Here is a 25,812-nt window from a genome sequence, read left to right as displayed (position 1 = left end):
TCTGGGATAGTCCTTGAATGACTTAAGGGTGTAACTGAAGCAAATATAAGCATCTTGTTCAGAGATACGTGTTCAGCAGATACCTTTCAGTGGTGTTTTTTTTTTAACTGAAGGTTGTTTCAGCCCTCTGCAAATACAGCATTATATATGCTTGTGACCATAAATCATGAAAGAGTTAAATTCTCATGTATTGCTTTCTTGAACTGGTTCTCTCGCCAGACTTAGATTGCATTCTTCCCTCAATTTCATAATGTCCCAAGCATTATGTCTGCTGCAGTGTGCCTTTCAGACTCAAAGCTCCTGATAAACTCCACTGCCCTCAGTTCTATGACATTGCTAGATGGTATGAAAGTGATATCTCTTGTTTTAGTAAGGCAAAGAGATTCCAGTTTGTTCAATGGCAGCTTTATTCCCTGATGGAGCAGGGAACAAAGTTCTTTCCTGTCCATTGTTTTTATTATGAGCATTGGGCTCTTATCCCCACCTGAGCTCTGGAGCAGCACTGCTGTCCTGTTATCAGGACTCAGGCTAGCCGTGTTCTCAAAAGCTGCAGTGAATTCAGAAATGAAAGTATGTTGCTGAGGCACAGCATGGCCTCCACCATCCCCAGGTGATGGCAGAGTAGGACAGTCGTGACCAGAGGCATGTGGTGCCTTCAGGAGAGACGCTGGCTCTTAACGCTGTGTTTTGTGAGTACTAAGCAGAATGCACAAATGCACTTCCTTTGCACTGTCGTTACACCAATAATAAATTAAGAAGTTCATGCTTGTGAATTCACCCAGTCAGAAGTGAATTCACTCAGTCACTCAGTATAAAAATAAGGAGAGTTTAGAGAATGCTTAGGTAACAATAAATTTAATTTGTGTTATGTTGCCATATATGTAATATCACTGGGGATGGAGGGGTGGGTTGGTATTTAGACAGATAGGTAGAATTGCTGTTTCAAGTAATTTTTGGAGGTAATAAGCCAGTGCTTTCATATAGTAAAAAGTCCTTCCAAGCTTTGTATCCCAGCTTCCCCACCTAGCATCAATCTGTTTCCCTGCTGTTAAAGAGAAGTCCTGCTTTTTTTCCTTTAGGAAGTAAAGTCCGTTGGGTGTGATGCCATACAACACTCATGTCAAACAGCTGCCCTTGTCAATGGGTTTGCTTTTTAATGAAAGTACATTACTTCAAGGCACAAATATAGATGTTGTTCTCCATGTCTTGGGATAAAATAAGAAATAAATCCTGGGCTATTAGACTGGCTATAAAGCCTGTAGGTAAGAAAGAAATGACATTATTTATAAGCAAATTTAAAAAATGAGTGTTTGGGATGTGGTCAAAATCAGTGTGTTACATTTATAAAACACAAGCTTGTACTGTTGTTGAAAAAAATGCTAGTTAGATTTTCTGTAAGTGAGTCCTGGAAGGAGAAAATTTGTCAGCATAACACATTCCTGGGAACAAGAATGGTAAAACTGACAAGACAGATGATACTCTAGGGAGAAGGACAAGAGGACTGACTAACTGTCCCCACAAACTTTTAGTTTATAAACAATACCCATCACTTTGCAGGAAGGACTTCTACCTTAAACTCTGCTAGTAGACTTGCTCTGTAGCATTTAACTATCTTTTTACGTGGGTTGCACATGGAGGTAAAATGTCCTGGCCTTGCTGGATACTAGAGTTAATGGGAGAAAAGAGTTGACTAAGTAAAGCTGTTCTTTGAGCATTTTCTTTTGTTCCACAGGGTGGTGGAGAACGGACTTGCCAAGAAGACAAGCTTTGGAGTGGCACATTGCCAGTGTGCAGAAGTACGTTGAACCTGAGTTTATCACTTGATGTTGGTCAAGGGTGATTTTACACAACAGAAAACACTAATGCTCATTTTACTATATATAACTCATGCTGTCTACATTTACCTACAAATTTTTGGTAAGTACCACTGCTAACAGCCTGGAAGAGTTGCAGAATTGCTGGTGTGTGCAGGTAATAGTGTGAAGGAAATCACTACACCTTTCTGCCTTGCTGCTGTATCTCTAAGAAAGCTGTGCAGACGGCTTCCAAGTTTAAATAATTCTGACACCTGAGGTCATGATTTCTGGAGTTACTGAGGACCTCTGAATGTGTTAGTTGCCGGGAGTCGTGTAGTTAGCGTCCTCAAATGTAACTCTATGGATACTCATTCTCAGAGGTACTTCACTTCTGTGAGATGTCTGATGCCCACTGACTGCAGTGCCGAAATAGGAGTTGCCTACACGCCTATGGACTTCAGCTGTTGGCTGTAAGTGGAATTTCCCAAGGCTTCCTGCCAGCACAGCCGCAATAGATTTTGTCTTTTAGCAGGAACTGGAAGCACCAAGCATAATACTGTTCTGCTACTGAGGGGCAAATATCTGGGAGTGCCCAGATAAACGCTGTGTTCTTTCCCTGTTTCTCAGAGTAAAACCTGTGGAGGAGCTGTGAACGGGACAGGCCATATGCATTATGTCTGATTGGAACATATTCCTTATGTTACAGGAGTATCATGTGGACCCCCAGACATGATAGAAAATGGATCTGTTCAGGGAGAGGAGTTCCTGTTTGGCAGTGAGGTTTTTTACAGCTGTGGCCCTGGCTTTGAGCTACAGGGACCAAGCCGAAGGATTTGCCATGTTGACAAAAAGTGGAGCCCCTCCGCCCCTTCGTGCGTACGTAAGTAGCAAGCAGAGCAACATGGTGGCAGTTTTCCAGGACAGCCAGGGCACAAACTGAGAGAGTGCTTTTGCTGGCTTCCTCCCAGTCTCCCCCTCCAGATGGAGGGCTGTAACAGGAGGAGCCAGAGGAAAAGCCAGCAGAGAAGTTCTCATTGGCAGTTCCTCTCTGATCTGAAGGCAGCTCCTTTTGGCACATTAAAATGGCACAAGCATAAAAGTCATGCTCAGGTCAGTAGGGGAGGAGTGTGGCCTGCTGTATTTGATTTGCCTTGCATTGTGGTGTGCAGGGCCTTGGACATCATGTGCTGGGATTGTTCTTCTCTGCCATGCCAAGGATAATATATCTTGGCCACTCTGTATGTCTGGAGATCAAGACTCTGCTCCCTAGGATCAAATCTTGGCTCTCTGTGCAGCAGAAGGTGATTAATCGTGGGAGCATGGAAAGAAGGATTTATGACTTATTTCATACAGCTTATAAATAAAATGCCAAGATTTTATAGTCTTTACCAATAAATCATTTCCATTTTCTCACGGTGATGTCATAGTCCTTGCATTCTTGTCTCTCAGCTTTGAGCAATTTGCCTGGTCTCCACAGTAAGTGTGGGACAGGGGGCAAGAACCTTCTTAACTACTGTCATTTTTCTTGGGGACATCCCACTGTACAGGGAGCAAAGGAGACTGCAAATGCTCAGAAGAAATATTCTGGATCACTCTGTTTGATTGGACACACCTCATCGCTTACAACACCATCAGATACATTTGGGCACATTCGCTCTCAGGTCTCTGCAGCCTGAACCTCAAGAGAGAGGGCAGGCAAGGCATTGTATAACCCTTCTCCATATAATACTTCACAGCTTCTTTCTTCCCATCTTTCCATTAATCCAGTGTGTGAACAGGGTTGTCAGACAGTGTGTAACAGATAGACAGAATGGCCTTCATTGTCTGTATAAAACCAAAAAGTTTTCTCCTCTCCTAGGAATTACTTGTGGGCTGCATCCCTCAATAGAAAAAGCAGAGGCCATTTCAACGGGAACCACATACAGAAGTAATGTAACCTTTGTGTGCAGCTCTGGATACCATCTTGTTGGGCCCCAGAATATCACATGTCTTGCCAATGGGAGCTGGAGTAAACCCTTGCCGTTGTGTGAAGGTAACTGTTTGCTTTCATGGCCTGGCACATTGCTATCTGGGATAAGCAATAGCATCTCCCCTTATGCATGCATATCATATGATCCAGGGATTGAGCTGCTCTTTCGGGAAATGATTCTGTAATGTGCATTAGAAGTGGTGCCTGGAAAATGAAATGTATCACAAGGAGCACTGCCTATTACCAAGCCAGAGAGAGCTAGACATCATTTTTCCTAACGTTTTAATCTGCAGTTTAATAAGCTTCATGAGAGATGAGGTTACTTGCCATCTCAGAAAATCAAACCCCTAACAAAAGGTGATGGACTGTGAGGACAAGTGACTTTTCTCCCAGTGGCCTTCTGTAGTCAATTATTAAGTTGCTATTCTTTTTCTGAACTTTGGGACCCAAGGACAGTCTCAACAGCTCAGCTTTTAACCTCCACACTCCTCACATGAACAAACACCATGAATGCATGATGTGTACCATTTTGCAAATCAGCACTTTCAGGTGCTCCCTCAGTAGGTCGTGTTGCTCATGCCACAAAGCAGAATGAGTGCCGAGCAAGAACTGTCTGTGTCATATGGAATGGGCAGTAGTGGGTGGAAATAAGGCTGTCAAGACAAAAAGAGAACGAAGTTTGAACTAATAGCCAAATGACTATGGATGACTCTGTTCAAAAGCATATAGAAGCTTACTAAATTGCAGTATCATTAACTTTTAAGTATGTTGTCCGTTCCTGGCCTCTTTGCCATGAAAATACAAAATCTGGGCTTCACACTTTTCCTTTCCTCTCAGAAACACACTAGTTCATTTCTTGCCCATCACACTTCCTTTCAGGCTTTTCTTTTCCCTGCTGCATATACCTCAGGTCTCCAAACTAGACTCTAGACCCAGCATCCTGCTTGCTTTTCGTACTTGCTCCTGGCATTCTTACATGGAGCTGACATGTTGATATCTCCACACCCAGCTGCATACACAGATTCAGAGGGGACCAGCATGCTGTGACAGCTTCACCGAAATAAGACAGATAATGGTCTTCCACTCAAGGCAGGTGTTAGGTTCCTGTCACCAGAGCCATGAAAACTGCATGGGGTTAGGGACCACCAGATGCAGTGTTGGGCAACCACACAATGCACAGATCACTGTGCACTACAGAGCCCTAATGCTTTGCAGACCTTACAGTAGCAACCTGGAAAGTTGAGAGGGGGCATCCACATCAGAGAGGAGGTCTCTGGTACCTAACCAGGCACCTAAGAAAAGTCACACACTAGCAGTGCTGAACAGATGTCAAGAAGACCATCTTGAACAAGGTTGAGCACACACCAACTTCTCTCTTCCTCTTGCCTGAAGGGCTTGTGTCTCTCTTATATTTTAATCTTCAGTCATCCCATTACACAGACCACCTAGGAAAATCAAATGGAAAATGGGATGCAGAACAGAATCTCATGTGTAGCAGTGGTAACTCAGCTTGAACTGTCTGCCTGCTGGCTTCAGAAACACAGCTGAGAATCTTGAGGGGAGCAGTTAGTAATACAAGTGTTAGCATCTTGCACCAAACCCATCCTGCATCTCCTCTGGTATTTCTTGTCAGGTGAAAAGGAAGGCACAAAGGGCTGCAAGTTTCTGGGATATCTCTCAGTAGCAAGAACCATTTCCATGTTCTGCCCCACTGACCCCAGTATGAAGTCATAAATCTGTCCTCTCCTCCCCAGCACTGCCACATTTTGCTGATCTGAAAAACATGTGGCTGTGTCTTTTCTCCATCACTGGGAGGAGCTCCTTCCCTAGCTTGGCTACATTTCCTTCCCAGGGCTGCTGAACTCTCCCTCAATGCTCTTCATGATTTATTAGTCTGTGGCTGCTACTTTAAACATATTGTGTGAGTAATTCAGGAATTATTGAAAGTCCAGGTCTAATACCAAGCTGAATTAATGGGAGTTCTTCCTTTGCAGAGACCAGATGCAAAGTTCCAGTTTCCTTGCTGAATGGGAAGGCGATTTATGAAAACAATACAGCTGGCAGTACAATAGCATATTTCTGCGAGAGGGGATACAGCTTGGAAGGGGAACCTGTGTCAGAGTGCACAAGAGATGGAAGATGGAGTAATCCCTTGCCTCTCTGTAAACGTGTGTGTTCGCTTTGTAATGAAAAAGTGTTCTCAATTTGTAAGCACTAAAGGCTAGGCTGCTCTTCATCTGACAGTAAACGAGAGCAACTTCTGTAGGTCTTTGTGGAAACGTACTGTAATTTTCTTCTGGAGTGGCCATGAGCAGAATTTGTCACTTGTAGTTTAAAAAATTGGTTTGGCCTACGTCAGGAGATTTGTTGGTGTGCATCCCATTTTTACGGAGGAACAAGGCGGTAGTTACTGAGACATCTTAAAGCATTAACTTGTCTGAGTGTATTTTTGTGACAGTAAAAGAACGAGCTGTATTCTGCATAGCTCCCTTTAGTTGGAAAGCTGATATAAAATTGTAGTCAACCACTTGATATATGAGGAACAGGTGAGAGAACAGTTCGGAGGAGAAGGCAAAAGGGAGACTTTATTGTTGTCTACAATTGACTATTGGGAGGCTGTAAAGAAAAAAGAGCCAGACTTCTCTCAGAGGTGCACAGTGGTAGGATGAGAGGCAATGGACACAAGCTGCAACAAAAGAAATTCCAATTAAGTATTTGAAGAAACTTTTCACCATCATACCAATCAAACACAGGAACAGGGATGCAGAGAGGACATGAAATCTCCATCCTTGGAGATACTCAGATTTCAGCTGGTCAGGTCCCAGAGCAACCTCTGACCTAGTTGGCCCCGCTTTGAGAAGGAGATTGAACTTAATGGCTGTATAAATTACTCTGTGGTTCTGTGAAGTAGCACCTTACACACACGTGCGCTGTGCACACACAGCCTTCCTTGTTGCTATACACGTCTGTAACTAATTTTAAGATCTACGGTAGTCTTAAAGTGGTTAATTGAGACATTTAACTTTTGTATTGCAAAGGACTCATAGGATTTTAGTTTCAGGAAACTGGCATCAATCTCTGCTGCATATAAAGTCCAACCTTTTCCACATTCATTATGAGATCAATAGACCATGCAAAAATAGCTCAGCAAGCTTATAGCCATCAATAAATAAGATTATCAGAGAAATTCTAAACTCTAATGAATGCTGTTTTAAATCTCTGCTCAAACATCTCTGCTGCTCTTTATTGGTCCAGCCCCTCAGAACAAGAAGTAGGATAGGTTTGATGTTTTTTTGTAGTAAGATTATGGTAAACAGGAAGGACAAGAGAGAATGGTTTGATAGTAACAAGTAGGATATTCGCCACTTAAATCCTTCTTCTGGCATGAGTAGGGTATGGTAGCAAGCCGTGTCACAGCAGAGAATCAAACCTTTTATTATTATTTTATGACCCAAATCTCATAACTTTACATCAAATTACAAATTGGATTTGTGTGCATCATCCATTTCTATTGCTTTTCATATGATTTGATTTTGAAATTTGCGGAAACTATTCTAAGGTGTTCTCCTCCTTCCTTCTATCCCTTTTTCCTCCCTTCTCCTTTTCCCTCACACCCTTTCTTTGAACAGCAAACCCTTGTCCTGTGCCTTTCATAATCCCAGAGAATGCCCTTCTGTCCGAGGTGGATTTTTATGTTGGTCAGAACATATCCATCAGGTGCAGGGAAGGCTACCAGCTGAAAGGGCAGTCTGTGATCACCTGTAATGCTGATGAGACCTGGACTCCAGCAACAGCTAAGTGTGAAAGTAAGTACATGAGGTACAGTTCCGCAGGGGCTTGGTACTTTCCAGAGAGCTGGTGACCACAGCTGTATCAAACAGGAGTGTGACAGCACAGATGTGTCAGCGGAGCTCTCCACCTAGATGCAGTTATTCTGGAAGAAGAGAGCTTTTGTCTGCTATTGCCATTTGGAGAGGTGGATCGCTCAGAGAGATCCAGGCACATAAAGGTGACCTAAGCAGCTCTATGGAAGAGCCATTTCTTCTTTCTTTCTAACAGTTGTTTCTTTAAAAGGATCCAGAATATGTCTATGTGGATTGATGCCCCAAGAGCATTTGTCCCTCTATCTACTAGGCCCTACTGTATTTTCTTCTCAATTTACCTTTTGCAAGCACAGGAGCTGGGATTGGTTGTTGGATACCCTAAGCTTTTTGGCTTCTTGCAAGCACTATTGTTTAGTTCAGACAATGACATCACCTCACTGTACAAACCCAGTCTCATGTATATCCTGGGACTATCTGAAAGTTTCTGGTCTATATGGTGAATATAGCCATTGTTGCATTACCTAAAACTGCTGATCCTGGCCATCTGCCTGCTCACTGGGTGTACGTACAGGTTCTCCTTGTGAGTGCACAGTCCATGAAGAAGTCCTACTTACTGATTTCCCATCAGAGGTGTCTCTCTGGCACCTCCCAGGTCCTTTGGGCAAAGCGCTGCGTTCAGAGTTAGAAACTGTATCGTGTAGGCATTGCAGCTCACCAGCCTCTGGGTGATTTCTTTTGTTTAGAGATATCTTGCGGCCCCCCAGCTCACACAGAGAATGCTCTGATTCGTGGTAGCTTCTATCAATATGGAGACATGATCACCTATTCATGCTACAGTGGGTACATGCTGGAGGGGCCCCTGCGAAGCATTTGCTTAGAAAATGGAACATGGACAACACCACCTACATGCAAAGGTAAGTCTTTTTTATGAACAGAAGCATATCTTAACTTGCCGTAATACTAGCTGCAATACTTGCTGTAATACTTGCCGTAATATTACTTGCCGTAATACTAGCTGCAATAAAAATGACAGTGAAATTTTTGTAGTTTCAGTGCAGTCATGGTTTCACCCAGGGCCTTTAGAGTGCAGGGTGTTGCTTTATTTCCAAATGAAAGAGAGGGCTTCCACAATTTTTCTCTTTAGTCCTTGCTAATCTTACAGTTTATTTTGCTACAATGTTGTAGCCCACACCTAAGATCCTCTTTCCTCACATCTTTTGTGCGAAAGTGACAGAACCAGTCATCTTTCTGACATGCTGAGCTGTTTCAGATAAGCATTGCCAGTCAGTCAAAGATCAAGCATTGCAGAAAACAGAAGTAAGAGATCCAATGGGTCCTTAGTCTCTCACTGTGTTTAGGGCTTGGCAGCTCCTTAAAATTTTTTTGCAAGAAAATACTTAAGGATACGTTGATACAGCTCACTAAATAATACACACTAAGTACTGCAGAAAATTTATAGTTTTAATGAAGTACCAAAGGCAAAGTCTAGCCTTTCCACCTTTGGCATACGAGCAGGAAAATGTCACTTTTTGGTTTGTTGAGCTAAAAAATTTACTTGTTTAAATTACAGACTTAACACTTCCACACAGAAGATTCAAATAAATAAAAAGTTTTGAACAGAAAATGGGGTAAGCAACATAAAACATAGAAGAGATGATAAACTAAACAGTTAAAACCAGATATAAGCATCTTCAAACACTAACTTAAAACCAAGAATGAGGTGTAGCAGAAGGGTTTCAGGGTCGCAGGGCTTTGATGGAAGAGACCTTGCCACCTGCCATTCTGTATCAGAAGCTTGACTAGCCTTCTGCTGCCAGGTAGCTATAGAGCAGTGAGTTAGCCGCACCCTGAAGTCTTATCTCAGCTGGTGTAACAGCAATCGTACTCCAAACCAAGCTGTAGGTATTTTGTTTAGAAATTTGAGTATTAAAAGCAAAAAAGCCAGAATACTTATCTGGGAACATGAGAGCCATCATCAAAGTTGTCAGGTCTGCCTCTCCTTCTGCAAGTCTCAGCTCCCCAGGTCGAAAATAGAAGCAACAATACTTTCTCCCTCCTTTGCATTTTTCTGTTTAAGTCAGAAGCCCTTTGGAGATGGAGGATTCAATACTGTGCTAAGTGCGACTAATCAGGGTCCCCTCATCAGGTTTTTTATATGAATTTTCACAGCAAAATATTATAAATGTTAAGACCTAGAGAAGCTGAGTTGCCCTACTCCTTGAAAGCATGCACTCTGTTAAAATTCTGTATCTGATAGTTATAATTGCCTTGCCTAAAAATCATGATCAGTAGATCATTTTGAGGAGACCCAGAGCCAAAGAAGTGAGCTTGTAACTCCTGAACGTTTCAGGAATAGAGAATCTGCTCCTGAAAAACATTTTTTTCCTGGTTATGTGACCATGGCTTGCCATTGCCTTGAAGAATCACTTGTCGAGTAGCCAAGCAGAGAAGATTTACAGTAAAAGCACCTGATGTCAAGCAGGTAAAAGCATCAGATGTCAAGAGATATCCAAAAGTCCTGCTAGAAATCTATGCTCCAAAGCACCTGGCCCTTTCTGAAAAGTTTGCCAAGTATCTCGTCATTTCTTTCTAAACTGTGGTGGCTACAGAATTCAAGGGATCGCTGCATAATAGCTACTCTACCTAAGCTAGAATTCATTAGCAAAATTATTTGGATATTATCTCTTCAGATTGTAACACTTCAGATTCTTCAACTGCCCCTTTAATTTTGCTAGCTTTACTCTTTATTCTTATTTAATATTTATTAGTTACACAGAGTCCTACTTTATGCTAAGGGCTGTCGTTTTCTGCTAAGAGAGGTTCTTGCCACTGGTTACTAGCAACCTAGAAGGGCTGATCTGCAAAGCACTGTCAAACTTGTGTCCTGTTTGCAACACCATAGAGTCTACTGGGGTTGTTCAGAGGAATAAGTACTAGGCAAAATTACTTCAGAAAACGAAGTGATGAGGTGGACAGATGATCAGGGTGTAGTGCAGGAAAACAAAGCAGAATAACTTGCCTTTTGGTGTATTAAGGGAGAGGAATAACAATTTCCGCCCCTCTTTTCACCTAAAAGGGGAACTAAAAAGGACCAAAGATGTTTTTGAGAGGACCAACCTGTTTTTTCATGACACATGTCAAAATAATCTTTCAAAACTGCTTTATAATTAATTTGAGGGATTTGCCTGACAAAAGGCCTACAGGACCCAAGCCTTTGTGGTCTACATCAGAAGCAACATGAAAGCACTCTTTGTAATGACTCATGCTGCATGTCTTGGTTTTGGCTTTGTGAGTTGGTTAGTAATGTGTCCTAAGCTTGAACATTCTGGCCTGGTTGAACAGGTTAGTTAACATAAATATTATAATTAAAAAGTAGACTTCGTTAGCTTCTTTGGGAGAGCTCTCACCACAGCTGCACTTGCCTGAATCACTGCTGGTTAGAAGTAGCAGGCCAGATTCTGATCTGAGTTTCAGAGGTGAGAAGTATTAGCCTGGATCTGCCGATCATAAACACCTGCAGGACTCGGCAGGCTGCACAGATGCACACAGCTTGTCTGACTCCAATTTTTTCTCTCTGAAACGCTCTGAAATCTGTGTTGTCTATTTGCCCTCTGCCCACATCTTGCTGACTGGTAGTGGTCAGTGTGGAGCTGCCGACCACAAAGTTCGTACCCCGTCAACAAACGAGCATTATGAGAGGGCAGCTGAGGCATGGAGGAAATTGTTCACTTGCAGCCACAGGAAAGCTTTATGGCAAAGCTGAGAACAGATACCAGAAGTTACTTTTTCCCCTTCTTACCCATGTTTGTCTTGCAGCAGTGTAATGCTTTTGTGCCCTGTGGAGATAACTCTCAGGCATGGATTTACAAGGGGATCTCAAAGATTAAGATTGATACCGTGAATGTCAGATCTGCTACCACTAACTGCAGTCACAGTTAATGGTTCCCATTCTCTCCCCAGCACATCAGGACTGCGTTTGCCCTGCTCGCTTTCACAATAGCAGAAAAAGAGAATGAGATCCCAGCTTAACTTCCCACCCCAAGCCTTTCGCTAGTCTTGTCTGTCGAGTGAAGAATAATCCCCACAACTACAGACACAGAGTCTCTGCCTGTCTAAATTGGTGTATAACAAGTGCACACCTAGGGATGATACTGTCTTACTCATTCAGTTTCACAACCAGGGCCTGGGCAGAAATCCAGGAAAAACCTATCTCTGCCTGAGATCCTGGATCGCTGAGCGGGACGGAGTTGCCATCCAAAGCGATTTCTGTAACTCATGAAATATCTACATCTTCTCTATTGCCAGAGAGAGAGAAAATACATTTCAGAGACCATTTTTCATGGGCTTTGAATTTAATGTGGGATATCATTTATACACAAACCTTTTACCTCCCATTCCATTATACATTCATGCGATATCGTGTAAGTGGTGTGGATCACACAAAGCTTTAAATGGTTTTTGATTCAACTTCCGTAATTTTTCATTGCACAAAGGAAATCTGGTTGGCACACTATTCTGCTTTAGTCAACACCCAGAGACAAGCTGTCTGCGTAGTCATAGATATCTTTACAACAAAAATTGTTCAAAATACCTGTTAAAATATTGCAACTTCTGTGAACCTGCCAGGGCCTAAGGTCCTTTCCCATTCTCATTATCAGCTGACATTGGATGGGGAGGCTCTTGAGATTGAAAAATAAAATGGCAAAACCTTTGGCCTCATTTCAACAGCCTCGAGGCTGTAGCTTGCAGCTTGGCATGGCTTAGCTGCAAGAGTGACTCAAGTTTGGCTGTATCAAGGGAAGATTTGCATTCTTTCCAATGGGGAGCTCAGGTCTGAACAGTGTTTCAGTGTGCTAAACCACTGTTTGTATTTAACACTAACATTGAACAAGATCTAAAACTCTCAAAGCCTAAGCTCATATTTTGCTCACCTGGTAACTAATTAAAGATAGGATGCAATTAGCAGTTCAGACTGAGTTTCCTGAGGTTACTCTGTGTTCATAACTACCACTAATTAGAAGTTAGTCTGATTACTTATTTGTTCTGTAGTATCGTCTCGAAGCCACAATTTTTAATTTTCTGTATGTAGTGTGTACACCAGCCTGACAAGGATTGTACTTCCTCCAATCACCTTTCAGTCCAACATGTTTGTACTTAGCTTGCCACCCGGTTTTGTAAAGTAGTCCTGGTTTCCCTGGATGTATTAGCCAAGATACGGTGCAATGTCGTAGAAACAACGATGAAGTCCAAAGCCTGTCTGGTCCAGGCAACATATTGGGCTAGTATGATAGAGTCCCCTTCAAATTCCTCACTTTTATGATCAGATGCTTATTAATAGGTGTGCAAGCCAAGGAGCACCAGTCAGCGTGAATGCTAAGTGAGGTTTATAATCACACTTTGGGTTCCACAGGTAAACACTTCACTGTGCCACTGCTGCACCCTTGTTGGTCACTCCTCATTATGCCAGATGATAGTGCAATAAAAATTGCTTGTTCTACCACAGTGTTTAATCTTACTTTCAACAAACCTTGTATTATGCCAGACAGCATTATCTTGGTGTTTCATACCAAGGTTAGAAGAAAGCTTTATTTTATTTTGGAGTTAATTCAGAAGAGAAAAATAAAAAAAAGGGTAGTAATTTTTGTTCAGGGTGGGTTTTTTTGTTTTGTTTGCAAAAATGAGTGGGGAAAAGCAGATAAAGCATAGCGTCAGCCTTGAAACATTGTCCAAATAATTTACCCAACTACGCTAAAAACTTCTAAGTTTTCATTCTTGCCATGGACAATTTATGATTGTCTTAACAGTTCCCACACTCTTGCTCACAGTACCTAGTCAGACACAGAGAGCCAGAACACGATGTAGCCCTTGAAATCAAAGTCAAGTTATGTTTCTGAACTTCACTACATTTGTTTGTTTGACTCTAAACTTTACAACTGCAAAGATCTGTGCAAGATCCTGAATTACTAAGCTTCTAATTAACTGTCTTGAGTTTGTCATGAAATTGTATTGTTTTCAGCTGTCTGTCGATTCCCGTGTCAGAATGGTGGTGTCTGTGAGCGACCAAATGCCTGCTCATGTCCGGATGGCTGGATGGGTCGTCTCTGTGAAGAGCGTATGTATATCATCCCTAAGTGTAATTTTAAGGATGTCGTAGGTAAGACAAGTGAGTTTACTGTAGTGAACCAGGTGGGAAAATTAAAGGCATAAGAGCCAAAAACATAAAAATCATTACTTTATTCTGCTTGATGAATTAGAGAGAACAGAAAGGACCAACTGATGGGTGGTTTCTAGACAAATGACCATCCCCTGACATCTCCAAACCAAAACAAGCACTTTTTTAATTGATGCCATTTTATTTGTGGGTGCTCTTTCACTATGGTTGAAGAACAGCCTGCTTCAGTTCTCCAAAGTCTGTTTCTAATAGCAATACATGATAGTTTTGGGGAAAGTACGGGGGTTAGAACAGAAGAGATGTGAGTGTTCTGCTGGTGGCTGCATTTGTTTCTTGGCTTCCTTTTTTATCAGTCTGTGATTATGAACCTGATCAATTCATGTTCAAATAATACAACTGTGTCACCTTTTCCCTGCTGTCCTTCCTGACCCATGTCCCTGTACCCCACAAATTCTGGGCTGGCTTTTCCTGGCCTGGATCTTTGAATAGTTAAAGAACTGGATCTGTTCTGGTTGAAGAGAGCCAAATCTGACTCTTGGGTCTGTCAGAGATTCCCTGGCATTGGGGATGCCAGTTTGTGCCATGTTTCTCATTTTCTTCGTGATGATCTTAGCACAAGGAATTTGGGAGGGCTAACCCTTCCATGCTGGCGTAGCTGCTGCATGAGAAGCCTTATTAACGTACACATAGTTATGCATGGATCTATGTGGATGGAAAAGGAAAGTACCCTTACTATATTTATTACTCAGTATGGCCCTTACATAAAGCTTTAGCGTGTCCAAGAACACCTGCAGCTGAGGTAGTGTCACTGTCCCCGGCTCTGAGTGTACATGGAGACCTACAAAAAGATGTGGCACTTCCTCCTGTAGTTCACGGAGAGGAATGTGGTTCAAGCATTTTGCTAGGTAGATGTATCACATCTTAAAATGGTCCTCTGAATCTGCCTCTGCAGCTTTCAAGTCTTCTCTGTGGCAGTGTCAGTTCCACATGGCACCAATTAGCTGTAGATACAGAATGAGGAGAAGAGGTTCAGCAAGTTTTGTCCTTCTGCATTTACAGAAACTCCAGCTATGTGGTGTATTCACAGAGCCCCTCTTTTGCTGTCCCTATGTCTGTCAGTACCACCATAGCCAGACATGCAAACTCAGCCCTGTGTGTTTCACAGTTTCAGCAGAAGAGGACTGAGCCCTCTTTGGTATTGTGTTTGATATGCCACAATTGATTTCCTTACCTTACCGTTAGTAACGATATTTAATGCATTCTTCAGGACTAGAGGACAAATTTTATGCCCCCAATTGTTTTTATCTGTCATCCCAATTCAGACCCTGTTTTCCTGTATGAGGAAGATGAACAGGCAGCTGACTGGACAGATCACGCTTCCAGTCCAGAGGCACTAGCTCTCTCTTTTCCTTTTTTCTTTACTTTGGCATAGGTAGTGAGGAGAGGGGGAAAGAATTCCCACAATTGGTTAGTGCCACCTCAATTTTGCAGTATTGCTTGTCAAGCAAGGTGCACCCCTGAACAGAAAAGATAGGTTTAGTCTTTGGAGTTGAGGAACTGTTCTGGAAGTCAAAGGGATTTTTGAGTGTTAGCATTGAGCACTGATCTGTCAGGATCAGGCCACAGGTCAGGCCACAGAGCTGTGACAGAATACAGTCACCTTGTAGTTCACAGTACATTTTACAGATAACAAGATAGATTCATCTTCGTGAGAGGGGCCTGACAACTGTAAAAACCATCCAGAGCACTACTAGTTTAATGGTATAGACAAGTAATTCTCGGTGATACGGGTTAGTCCTGTGAGCTCCGTGAAAGTTCACTGTTCTTTTCTTATCAAGGCTGATTGCACCTGCTGAGTTTGACCTCTGCTGACCTCCACCCTCCCAGTATAAAACTCCACTGGAAGAGCCACTCAAGGCTCAAATTTGAGACCCAGCTCAACTCTTGCTCTTATTAGAGCATGTTCACACAAGTACTTTATTCAGTTAGGATAGTAGAGATGGTAGTTTTGTGAAGGTACTTAAGTCATGAACAGTGTGCACATTGGACAGTTTTGCAGGTCTTCTCACAGGAGCAGTATAGCTTGATTGGTGCTCAGTCCAGAGGCCATCAGCTGCTTGGTATCTGCTTTGTTTTTTGCCCAAAGCTTCGAGCCACAGTCAACCTGTTGTACCCAAAATGCCTTGTATCAAAGCTGTCTTTCCATGGGGGGCTTGTGGTGTCAGCTGTCTCAGCATGTTTTCACTGGCCCAGACCAAGTGCTTTTCTATGGGCAGTGCATAGATTAACTTGTTTTGGATGTTACACTGTGGGACCCCAGGGAATCCACGAACAATTGAGTTGTTTGTAATTAAAGCATGAACTGATTTTGTTAGCCACCATCACAGAAGTGGACAATGTCTGTGGATATCACACGTGAGAAACAAGAAAACAGCCCTGCTCATTTCCAGTGAGCATAGAGCCTACAGGCATCTGAAGGACTCTAGCAATTGCTCCAATCTGTCCATTTGTTTGTCATCATTCCTTCTCGTTTCTAGCTGCCATGTCAGTCGTATTTGCTGCTCATGCCTTGTGGCTAGATCCTACTCAACTCTGCTGATACTGCTTGCAAACCCTTCGAGGGGTAGTAGACTTTCTAATTAAACATAAGTTCTTTCCTTGCACACTTTATTCTTTGCTTTCATGGGAGATAATTCTTTTCACTGGTTCTCTTCTCCTCTCCTTAGCAATATGCATTTTGCCATGTCTCAATGGAGGTCGCTGTGTGGCCCCTTACCAGTGTGACTGCCCCCCTGGATGGACTGGATCACGCTGCCATATGGGTAAAACTCCTTTCACCTGCATTTTTTTCTCACTTTTTGTGACTCTGCTATCAATACCTAGCACAGTTCACTAAGGACTCTGTAGAACTACTAAGCTTCTCACAGGAAAACCCAGGCCTGCAATAATATTCCTGGAGGATTTGCTGTCCCCAGCTGTAAACTGTTTTCAGAGTAGTCCCTGATGAGTCTTTAAAATCCTCAGAAATGTTTGCTCCCAGAAAGGACAGACAGCATTCACAAGAGTGCTCTCTGCAAAAAGCAGTGCAGAGGAGAGAGGATTTCCAAAGAGAATAACAAGACTAGCCTGTCGATTCCAAGAAAAGTTAGAATTTCATTTTCATCTTCAGCACATGCAGGTCACCATTAAACTCACAAACAAGCTGCACATACTACAGAGGTTTTTCACCACATGACTCTGGTTTGGGGGATTCCCACTTACTGCCTGAGTTCTGAGCTAGGCAAGAGGGTAGAGCAAAGCAAGAATTTGTTTGAGGATGGTTGAGTTTAATGGGTACATGGTACCCCATGATACATTAGGTATCATCTAAGTTCTCTGAACAAATTTAACGTGCACTGCATTTTACTAGATCTCTTACCTGAACCTAACCAAGGCTGAAAGGCATGTAGCACACCAAAATACTGAGGGGTAGTGACAGGAGTGATTCTAGGCTCCAGACCTGTGTCCTGGCAAGTTAGCTTGTGTCAGATAAGGCTGATTTGCAATTAGGGATAATATTTGAACACAAGTTTGGCTTATATGGTTCCACATCAAGACTAAACAAATGTCAGTTTTTGAAAGGCTTGTCCCTGTGGAAATAGCCAGTAAAACTCATAGCAAATGGGTGATCATTGAAATGTCTTTCAATCATTACTAAATGTCAATCACTAATAAATGTTAACTATTTTTTTAAATTATTTTACACTTTGTTCACTGTATTTTTACTGTCTAGGTGCACCTTAACTGATTGTTAACAGGGTCTTAACATGAAAGCCCGATTTTGCCTTCCTGCAAGACTTTGTAAGGCTGATTGGGTGAACTGGAGGAGGAATTCATGCTTTTGTTAATGATGTTCATATTATTTGTTCAACTGATAAGAATAATGAGTCTGGGGGATAAGCTGTGTGATACACTGCAAATCCAACCATCCTTCCGCAAACTGAAAATCCAGAGTGAACATTTTAACTCAGAACTACTGTCTTTTGAAGGGACACTTGCCTAGCACATAATGCATCATTTCCTCTCATATTTCACAAACTTTGCAGCTATAACAGTGTAGGTGGTTGAGGAGGATAGATGGCTTTTTCACTTTTGGGCCAGCAATTCAAATCTGTTCAGGCTGACTTGCTTTTTGATAGCTAAAGAAAAAATTCTAGTAAGCAACTGCATCTGTGCCAAAGCCCATTCATAAACGCTCATAATCACTGCTTATGAAGTTACTAAACGACTTTTCATTTTACTTACTGGTCTTGACCTTTTGCCATGACAGAGCAAAGTGAAATGAGAAATATTTGGATTAACTGCTGGTCTCAGAAGACTAATTATGTGCATAAAGTGAGACCTAAAGATGTTTCATTCATATGCTTCATTCCAGAATGAAGTCATTTTCAACATGACAAACTTGGTGCACTTAATTGCACAGGGATGGTCCATCTCTATAACCTCCTGCCATTGTTTGTTCGTGTTTGGCCCAGAGGAATCGGAGTAGTGTATTTCCATCTCCTTTCACATTCCTGTGATTACTCATTTCCATTTCCTGTAATTCCATTTTAATCAGTGTTACCTGATGCATATTCCTTGCAAAAATCTTACCCAGCACTTTTTCTCACTGGTATCTTTAGGTCTGTCCTATAGATACGGCATTATCTGCTTAAAAGACTTCACATCTTTCAGCTTTCCTGAGATATATATGTCTGTTTTTGAAAGACCTCATTAAGTGAGTCTCTAAACCTGTAAGTTGTATGGTGCTTTATCTTCCAGTCTCAAAACTGATAGGAAGACTTGAAGCTTTGACTTTAGTTTGGTTACTTGATATCCTTGAGTTAGGCTGTCACACAAAAGCAGGTGCAGTTGGCCCTGCATGACCCTACCAGGCAATCTAGTGTTTGTTCTCTAATTCAAATGCCCTGTACCACCTAGTCACACCTCTTACAGCTATCCAATGTCTTTCAGGAACTTACTGTCACTCTCTGCTTCCTTTCCTTGTCTCCATACAGGTGCCATTGTGTGAAGTCTTACTCCTTGCCTGCTATTGACCTTGAAACGGCTTTCTGACCTTTAACTTTCTCTGTTTATGCTGCCTCTTTGTATACTTTTTTACCACATCTGGTGTCTGCTTATCCTGGCTGCTGTTTAGCCATCACATTCCTTTCAAATAAACACCCACATTTTCTTCCTAGAAATAAGACCTGTTCTCCTGTTGATCTTGACTCTTCTTTTCTAGTTCCTCTTCCTGCTTCTACTTGCATTCCTTTTTTGCTTCAACTTGAGGCAAAAAGAACAGAATTTTTAAGGCAACATAAAATAATACACTGGCTGTTTCAGGCAGCTCGTACACTGCAGCAGATAGCAAAAGTAGTAGAGAGGGTCAAGTCACATTCAGCAGAGATGTGCTTCTAAGGCTGCCCTTTCCAGAGCAAATCATCTTTTACAACAGACTCACAGCTGATGTTTAATGTTGTAGTTTTGAGAGTAGTCCGTTCTTAACAAAATAATGCAGGCTGGATTTTCAGTGCCCTGTTCCTTAATCAGCTTGTTGCGAATGCGCCCATTAATGCAACTCTGTGTGTGTATTTGTATGCAGCTGTTTGCCAGTTGCCTTGCTTAAATGGTGGGAAGTGCATACGACCAAATCGGTGCTATTGTCCCTCATCGTGGACTGGACATGACTGCTCTAGGTAAGTGTTGCTGAGTACTGTCCCATAGCTAGGCTGAATCACACCCTACGGAACTCTAAATCTGAAGAATGTGCAATTAATTTTGCACATTTTGAGCATCGCTAGATCCTGCAAATCAGTGGTCATTGGATGGCTCATGATTTACAGGCAATCTGGGAAGACCTTAGAGAGTATGCTGCAAAGTGATTGCCAAATTCCTAGAAAACTCAGGGAAGGGTACGTTTACATGTAAGCAGACAGGCAAACCAGCAAGGTTTAGCCTTATTTTTAATGGTGTAAATGGAAATGTTTGTTGTGATGTAGTACAGAATGTTCTTCGGGAAATCTGGGTGGCCTACTGTGTACAAGTGTTCATTTTGAACTGTATGTACCTCAGCTGGTACCAGGTTCAACACTAGGGTCATGCAACAGATGTTATAAATAATAGCTCTTCTTACACCTAGTGTTGAGTGGTGTAATCATTTAAAGAGTACAACACAGTGCCTCTGAGTCAAGTCCCAGTTCAAATCACCTGGCAGTGCAGTCCCTGTATCAAGAGCCCCAAGGTCTGGGCTTAGATCTGGTTCACTGTGCTCTCTTTTAGAGAGTTTTACCATTGCTTGTGTTTTGGTTTGCTGATTCATGTCTAATGGGGCCACTAGCAGACTCAAATCAGTGAGCCCCATCACCCTGCGAGGCAGCATTTACAAGTCTTAATTGTAGCTTTGTTTTTTAAAGTTAACTTGTGAAGTTTGGGTGTTTGGCTTTGAGGGCAGTCTGAACAGGACTCAGTTTTTCTTTGGAAAGCTGTTTTATTTCATGCTGCCATTAAGAGCCTTTTCCTGAAGAGGGAAGGCAGGTGGAATGGTAATGATGATGTTGTGGTCAGGAATCAGATATAATAACAAAACATGCAGCATGAGTTCTCCTGCTCCCTGCAGGAAGTATTAATGAGGGCCATGAAACGCATGCTAGCAAAAATATTTGTAACTCAACTCACACAGGCTCCTACTGAACACTTTGGTCATTATCCTGGAGAGCTAAATAAATAACAGCTGAATATTAATATTTTTCTCTGGGATACAAAGTCTGTGACTTTGTACGTTTTTTCTATTCTTCTTTCTGGACAGGTAGTGACAGACATTCTTCCCTGTCTCTCTGATACCTTTTTTATCTTAAAGCTACAGAAAAGATGCTTGTTTGAGAAATTACATTGTCCAAAATGAAGAGTTTTCATTTGTCAGCTGTGATTATATATGCCTAAGTGAACCAACTTAAATGCACTGCCAACAAATAGTATCCAGCTTTAGACTGAAAGCTACACATCTAAAGTCTGATAGTATTTCCATTTAGGACATGAAGCAGAGAAGCCCAAATCCAGCGGATTTAGCAGTCAAAAATTATGGAGTTTATCTCTCAGGCAAAGCAAAGTTTCAGGCTATTACCAAACTGGACTCTTCTTTTTTTTTTTTTTTTTCTTTGTCCAAGTCCACAGCTCTGTGCAGCATTGTGAAGTCTAAGAGAAGGTGGATCATTAGCCCTACTGGCTTGCGATCTAGCAGCTTGTCCCTTCAAGAGCTGTTTGAGAGGAAGTTTCCCACACAGAACTAGGGGGGGTGGAGGGGAGGGGACAGAAACAAGCACAGAGATCGGTTTCATATTTTGTTACACTTTGGCCTCAGCCGCTGGTGGCTCTTTACAGGGTACGGTACTGTTCTGAGGACTCAAAAACAATACAAGCAGAACAGGAGTAAATGCCATGATAGCAAATATTCACTGTTGCAGGTTAACTAGGTGTGATTTATAAGGGGAAGCTGAAAGGGCCGACAGCTTTTATCAGTATCCAGGACAAGATTAGCTCCAAACCACTCTGTGATGAGTCATGATTTACATTAAATGCCAGATATCTTATTCTCTACGCCCACCCTCTTCCCCGCTCAATATACCATCTTGAGCTGTGGCACTTCAGTCCCTGGTATACTTTCAGACACCACTCTCTTGTGCCTCACTGTTGATCTTGTTTGGTATGTTCAGTACCGCACTGATTTTATTTTGTTTGGTTTTTTTGATGCAGGAAACGGAAGGCTGGATTCTATCCCTTTTAACATCAGACCAGCAGTTCTACATTCAGATATCTTTCTTCAGCCTAGGCACCAGGGCTTGGAATCTAATGCATTGTAAATCAAATCCATTGCTTCCCTTCCCCCCCAGCTCCCTTGTTTTGTATTTTACTTTGTGATACATTTTTACTATACCTTTCCATTTTTAAAGAAATCCTCTGTATTTTTCATTTACAAAAGTATTATCAAATATATGCTGCTACACACACACCATACACACATACACATAGAAATGTGAAGATTTCTACTGTCCACTGAGGAAGTGGTTGTGTACAGTGAAGTCCCTCCCATTTCTTAAAATACAGTAAGCTAATTAAACCATAGTATACTGCCAACCGTGATTAAACAGAATGTTGCAATTCTGCTTACCATCTGCCAAAGCATACTGCTGTCCAGCAACTCTACAGTAAAGAATAGTTATGCAAGGCTAACTGAGCTGCTAAACTTTGCATTGGGCCTGTTTCTGAACTCATGTTGATGTAAATTAGACGTACATGTGATGAAGTCCATGTTGTAACCACAGTTTCTGGTGGGCCTAAGAAGAAGATTCTGTAATGTATATTATGTGACATTAACATCATTGGAGAGTGACTTAATGGAAGGCGTCATTATGAATTTTACCTAAGATTTAAAGGTAAAATAGTCAAAAATGTAAAAGAGATGAGAGAACATCATGTAATTCAGAGAAAGATGGATCAAGTCTAGCCGATAAGAGCCTTTGAGGCTTTTTGGCTTACGGGCAGTTCAGGTGTAGCTCTAAAGCTGGATAATCCAGGATCCAGCAGTGGGAAGCAGGCAGACCATTGAAACTAGAGCTTTCCACTTGCCGTGGGACTCACCACCTGCCTGTAATCACCATCCCTTTCCTGCGTAAATTATGAAATACATGTCTAGCAGCTATCTGCTAGGTGAATGCTTTTGATACATGGGGTTTGGGTCCCAAAGTTTGACTGCCCCTAAGATGGAGAGAGAAGGCACCAGTTACGTTTACAGGTGAAACGTCGCTATTTGCTTACAGAAAGGTTGTATTTATGTTATGCAGAACCCTCAGAGAACTGGAAAAGGCTTCTCTTGAGTACACACACCGGCGGAAACGCTCAGCTGAGTGAGAAATACTGAGAGCACTCATGCTGTCAGATTTCTCTTTCTCACACTGTTGATCCCATTGCATCTGAGGATAACACACACCTGAATGCCATCGTTAAGTCATGCTCTAATGAATTGAGATGCTAAAATTTACCTATGGTTAAGGAGGGTGGTGGAATTGCAAAGTGGAAATCACATGCATTTTTTGAGGTCAAATGTTTGGTAGTTATTGTCAGTTAGCAAAAAGTCTGATCTATGAAAGAAGATGTTAGAGTGAGAACCTGAAAGTCATTGATCAGAAGCTCCATTTTTCCCAGTAGTAATAGAAAAGCGTGACTTGCAGTCAGCACTGGGAAAGAGGAAGGAGAAATAAATTTTACCTTCTGTAGCATTCCTGCTTAGTTACCCTCCGGATTAAGAGTGTGCACAACCTGCCCCACCCCTCCCCCTTTATAGATTTACCTTCCTTTTATGAATGCATGAACTTGGACACATGAAAGTGATATGACACCAAAATGAGCTCACGGTAACAGTAATAGGGCACTGGTAAATACTGACACGTAACTGATGGCTGTTAGCCCAAGACCAGAAATGGGGAAGAAAGAAACAAGCGAAGTTGTGAGCTAGTAAGAGCTTTCAGCCAAGTAAAAGAAAAACAAATACGTAAAAAATAGGAGTCATTAGGGGATCAGATTAATGTGAATGTAGATTCCTTCCCAGTGGGAGCTGCAACCAGCTGAAGAGTTGTTTCAGCTCCCACAACCGTCTTTTTCTAATGGACTCTGTTAGCACGTAGCAACAATCATCTTCTCTCCCAGCTCCACAGCCATCGATGTTTACAGCTTTGACTGAAGTTAGTGTTCAGTAAATAATGTTCCGCATTTCAGCCCATAGTCACTACCATTTGTAGGCACTTTGTTCCTTGACCTCCTTGCTGCCTTAACAGCATATGAATGGAAGCTGCAGTGAGCAACACAGAACTTCTCAAGGAAAAGAGTGCATGGGTGAGAAAAGCAGATATTTATTTATATGTCACTCTCATGTTTTGGTCCCTTTTCCAGTGTGCTTCTCTGGTGTGTGCCCTGACCGTGCCCTGGTGATCTCCAGAGCAGAACAGCAGTGGCTTAGAGTTGGAGATTTCAGGGCTGCGGAATGGCTTTTAGCACTCCAGCTTCACACTAGTGACTAGTACATGGAGTCCCGGGATCAACCCAGTCAACGTGTTTGTAAGGAGATGTGCTGGTAGGACAGAGTAGCTGAAACTAGAGGCTGTTATATTAGTGCTGTTGATGATGTTTTGATACTTGCTGGAACACTTTCCCCTCCTTACCCAGTACTGTATTGTCATTTATGTCACTGCTTGTTGTGTGTTTGAAACGACTTCTGTGTGATGCACTTTACACTGTAAATAAAGTTGCACCCTGTTTAGTACCCATAGAGAGGCAACATTGCACTCTTTTCTTAATGCCTCGCAACAAAAATATCGACCTACCCTTTATGACCTGCTGGCAAAGCCCAAGTATTAGGGAAATGGAACTCCATTCAAGGAAAAAGACAAAATAATTGCCAGTAATCTTAAAAGGATGTGCTAGATTAGTCCAGGTTTGATGTTCCGATAAAAATGCAGTTAGCACCTGATTTTTCAAATCCTTTCTGCTGCTAGAGCATATTTTAAAACCTATAAATATGCTGGCACAAACAGATGCATTAAAACCTGCTTCACTCACTACTTACACCAGATGGAGATATGGCTTGTTTTATTCTCACCAGTACTGGAATTTTTAAAGCTGTGGAGACACCCATATTCAAAGACAGTTGAGGTAAAAAATGTACTATAGCAGAAAGAAAACTTTGTAACTCAAACACCACTCCTCCAAACAAGGAGCAGTCAAAAGATTTAGGGTGTGGGGTTTTTGAAGGTAATGTTAGTAAGCCTTTTAATGTTTTGATACATAGGTGTAAGTGCAGACTTTGAAGTGCAAAAGGTGTTCAATGTTTCAAAGGTGGTGTGAGGTTACAGACAGTGCTGTTAATGAAGCCCTGAAATTTGATGTGCATCTGATAGAAAAGATGCAAATTTACATCTCAAATTTACAATCCTCCAAATATTGATGATAATCCTGAGTGGGAACAGCTGGGCTGCAATTGCATGTGGACTCAGATCTTGTGCATTTAAATAGAGCACTGCCTTATTTTAAAAGGAAGTGTGGTAAGAATGGGGCTTTTCCTGGCCCTGTCCTCTTTACCTTGAAAACTGAACAAGCTAAAATGCTGAAGGGAGTCTGCTGACACCTACGTCTCTCTGCTCTTGGAAGGACAGTGGGAAAGGTACGAGTGTCGGCTCTGATCTCGGGACACTGGAGAGAGTTAGTGTGTGCCAGCGGTTGTTACCATGAGGAGTTACCTTTTTACCTTGAGGACAGTTTGAGCAGTGATCTCTTGCATCTCAGCACAGGAACAGTTTGTGCATCTCAGACTTGTCTTAGAGCAGTTTGGATCCTCCCTGCGGAAAGGATCCCTGCTGCTTTTACCGCACTGCAGATGCTTTTCTGGAAGAACATACCCCGACCATGCATTTCCAGCAGTGAGAGACAGGCATTGCAGCACCCAGAGGCAGGCCAGGTGGAATATGCAGCACCATTATCGATCTGTTTCTCTAAGGTTATTTCCACTCGTGCACATGAAGCAGAGCACTTCACATATGCGTCCCATTTAGGATGAGCTCCTCGCCAAGGACCAAGGCTGCATTTCCATTACCCTTGCTTTCTAGGCTGACGTGTTGCTAGTGCCTGCCAATATCAAGGTCTGCGTGCTTGCCACCTCTCCCAGCTGAGCTCAAAGCACTATAAAAGCTGATGCTCTTCACAAGCTGATTGACGTGGTTCTTTGGTGCAAGCTGGTCCATCCTGCCAGACGTCGCTTACGTGGATGGACCAGTGTGACCACCTTGTGCTACCAGAAGCACGATGCACGGCCCTGTGCACAGGACGCTGAGTTTCTCCCAGCCAGTGGCAGGCTGTGTCACCCGAAGGGTCACTTCAGGTCTTCCCATTTTACGGGCCAGATGAGCCCTTCCTTCTCCACCAAGGCGCTGCAGATGAAAGCAGACAGATGAGATTTAAGCATGATTGTCATTATTATTAATGATA

General features: G+C 42.3%; 1 protein-coding gene across 1 annotated transcript in view; it reads left to right on the top strand.

Annotated features, from left to right (window-relative positions):
* The window catches only part of SVEP1 (sushi, von Willebrand factor type A, EGF and pentraxin domain containing 1), a 138,563-nt gene extending 114,463 nt beyond the window's left edge, over positions 1–24,100 (top strand). Inside the window, exons 41-50 of the mRNA XM_075137410.1 lie at positions 1,733–1,796; positions 2,503–2,676; positions 3,655–3,828; positions 5,760–5,933; positions 7,395–7,571; positions 8,333–8,503; positions 13,606–13,701; positions 16,488–16,583; positions 19,385–19,478; positions 21,532–24,100. Coding sequence (XP_074993511.1) covers positions 1,733–1,796; positions 2,503–2,676; positions 3,655–3,828; positions 5,760–5,933; positions 7,395–7,571; positions 8,333–8,503; positions 13,606–13,701; positions 16,488–16,583; positions 19,385–19,478; positions 21,532–21,562 — 1,251 coding nt within the window. The 3' untranslated portion in view covers positions 21,563–24,100. The remainder of the gene's footprint in view (positions 1–1,732; positions 1,797–2,502; positions 2,677–3,654; positions 3,829–5,759; positions 5,934–7,394; positions 7,572–8,332; positions 8,504–13,605; positions 13,702–16,487; positions 16,584–19,384; positions 19,479–21,531) is intronic.
* The last annotated feature ends 1,712 nt before the right edge of the window (positions 24,101–25,812 follow it).

Source organism: Calonectris borealis, chromosome Z, assembly GCF_964195595.1.
Source record: "Calonectris borealis chromosome Z, bCalBor7.hap1.2, whole genome shotgun sequence".
Taxonomy (NCBI): domain Eukaryota; kingdom Metazoa; phylum Chordata; class Aves; order Procellariiformes; family Procellariidae; genus Calonectris; species Calonectris borealis.
The sequence above is the reverse complement of the archived record's forward strand: the minus strand, read 5'-3'. Positions and strand labels throughout refer to the sequence as shown.